The sequence below is a fragment of the Muntiacus reevesi genome, chromosome 9 (assembly GCF_963930625.1).
Source record: "Muntiacus reevesi chromosome 9, mMunRee1.1, whole genome shotgun sequence".
NCBI classification, from domain to species: Eukaryota; Metazoa; Chordata; class Mammalia; order Artiodactyla; family Cervidae; genus Muntiacus; species Muntiacus reevesi.
Window position 1 is genome coordinate 30510633 of NC_089257.1, and position 2517 is coordinate 30513149.

Consider the following 2517-nt stretch of genomic DNA (forward strand, 5'->3'; position numbering starts at 1 on the left):
TGGCAGGAGAATGCTGCATTTAGGACTTTCACCTACTTTTAGCTGATTTCCTTCCCCTGGGACCGTATCCCTATCTTTAAGAGGAAGGGATTGCCTGAGAGGATTTCTAAGATTATTAAACAGGAAAGCACCCTCATGTCTGTAAGTTAAGTGAGAGTGAATGAGACTCATGGAACCAGATGTAGAATGCAGGTCAGAGTGGCGACAGGCCCCAGCCGTCTCCAGTCCTGGAGCGCCCCCTCTCGGGAGAGCAGAGATGAGTAGGGTCTCCCGCGGTGGTTTGCAGCCTGGGCACGTGTGCACGCAGACATCTCGGATGCCTGGTCCTGGGAGGGTGGGCAGCTCGGAGCGCCCGCTGCCCCTCACTCTCTGACGTCGCCGAAGGAGCAGTAGCTGGGCCCCAGGCCCCGCACGGTGCAGTCGGTGCTGCCGCTGTCACACTTGCCGCAGTGACACGCGGTGGCCACCGGGTACGTGTGCAGGGCGTCTGCGCGGTGAGCACAGCCGGGCACTCGCACCGTCTCGTAGACCAGCTCCTTGAAGGTGCATGTTTTCTGGATGTTGGGCCTCGCTGGGTCCTTGTACACCAAGTCCTGAGTGGTTTAGGAGACAGAGAGAGAGGGAGAGAGAGAGATGAGTTACAGTAGTCCGGAAGTTTCTGTTTAGCGTAATCAAAATGAGATTGAATATTTACTTGCTCTAATATTGACACTTTAAAACTCTTTTATGAAATTCCTAATCAAGGAAACATGATCTCATAAATGACCTATATGCTATACATGTTTCCTGATTATTCTACAGATATTTCAGAAAATACAAGTTATTTCTTTTCTTACTCCTTATGTCTATGTCAAAATGTTAATTATTTTTTCAACTATCAAGAAATTTGAATTTCAATAGAGGAAAATGATTAAAAGAGAAATTGACAGAAATTAAATTTGACTTTTTTACTTAGTTAAAAGCTGTATTAATGACAACTTGAACCACAAATCAGTAAAGTTTAATTCCTCCTTAATTTTCCAAATGCATTGTCCCTGAGTGTTTATAAAAAGTCAAAAAGTATATAATATAGAACGATAATGCTTAGATTAGCCTGATTATGAAAGCTTATGTAAGATTTTAAATATTTCACTGTCTTGTATATATTTCTTCACCCTGAAGGCTATATATTTTGTACAAGTCGCAGTTTCTAAGGCTACATGGTTTGTACATAAGAACTTTAATCCTGGCATAATAGGTTTTTGGTAGCATTTTCTAGTAAAATATATATATATATATATATATTTGCACTGAGGGAAGAAGTTGTTACTTCTGTTTAATTTATTTCAATATCATGTCACTAAGTCTATATCCCAAGAAGATGTGATAAATAGATTTTGGTCAAACTCATTTACCACCCCATAAAGTGTATTTCATTAAAAAGTTGATATTTTCAATTTCAATTTATAGAATGAAATTCTGCATAGATCGCCAGGTGTTAGAGGGGAAAAAAGAGAAAGTAGAAACTGCTCTTTGGATTAATTCAACGAAGCTGTGTGAATACAAACTTTTTTGCCTCTGTGCTTTGATTTTCTCAACAGTATAAACAAGTGAGTGGGTTTGCTAATTCATTTTGGTTGTAACAGTCTATAAGGATTGATTGTGTTCTCAGGCTGCTTGTTGGCATTTGTATTCAGCAGGCCAGTAAGACAATTTTTATAACGTGGCTGTGCTTTTATGTGGCTTGCAAACATATTTTGGTACTATCTCTGTTGTAAAGATGTGGCCTCAAGTACAGAAATTGGCTTTTGGACTATTGTAGCTGTTCTATTATTAAATGTATGTATGTTTATGTTTTTAATCTCTCCATGTGTAAAATCTAATGTAAAACTATTTTTTGAAATAAAAAATTAAAAATTTAAATTTAAAAATAGAGTGGTAAATTACTAAATTGATCAGATCAAACCTGACCCTTCTTTCCATTTACTGTAATCAAATCTAAGCCCAAACATTTAGTTGGTATCATGGTAAAAAAGCCAGTCATAAAACAGTATTGGCTAAAGGACTCATGACTATTCCTTGGGAAACTTAAAATATTGACAAGTGGGAATCAATGAAGCCTGTCTTGTCCAGACCCTCAGCACCCTCACTTCCAGCAAAGCAAAGTGCCTACCCGGGTGTAGCAGTAGCCCGCACACCACGTGGTGTTGATGCTTATGCAGAAGCTGCATTCCTCTTTCTCCACCGTGATGGTGATGTTGGTCAGCTCGCAGCTTCTGCAGCAGATTGCTCTCCAGCAACAGAAAAGGAAGCAGAACTGGACGGACTTCATCCTGGGCTGGGAAGCAAGCAATTAAGGCCTATGAGAAACTGAAAAACCAAAGAATTATAATCGTTTATATATGCTGACCAAACCAAAAATAATTTTTCTATCCATTCTCTCCCATCATATTTTGCTCCAGCAATATTTTTTCCTTCCTTTTCCATTGCTTTACTTCTTTGTTTCTTGAACAAGCATTTTTAATTATGCTCCTCAAT

The 2517-nt window shown here is 39.4% G+C and overlaps 1 protein-coding gene across 1 annotated transcript; it reads right to left on the reverse strand.

The window, feature by feature from the left end:
- Positions 1 to 362: 362 nt before the first annotated feature.
- FSHB (follicle stimulating hormone subunit beta) lies at positions 363 to 2311 on the reverse strand. Its single transcript, XM_065944750.1, has 2 exons — positions 2153 to 2311; positions 363 to 593 (listed from the first exon to the last, which is right to left on the reverse strand). Exons 1-2 carry the CDS (start codon positions 2309 to 2311, stop codon positions 363 to 365), a joined length of 390 nt encoding a protein of 129 aa, XP_065800822.1.
- Between the last annotated feature and the right edge of the window lie 206 nt (positions 2312 to 2517).

Excerpts from the sequence above, each read along its gene's own strand:
- FSHB (XM_065944750.1), bottom strand. The coding sequence starts at position 2,311 with ATGAAGTCCGTCCAGTTCTGCTTCCTTTTCTGTTGCTGGAGAGCAATC. Across the intron at positions 594-2,152 it reads CGGGCTACTGCTACACCCGG|GACTTGGTGTACAAGGACCC; the intron begins GTAGGCACTTTG and ends TAAACCACTCAG.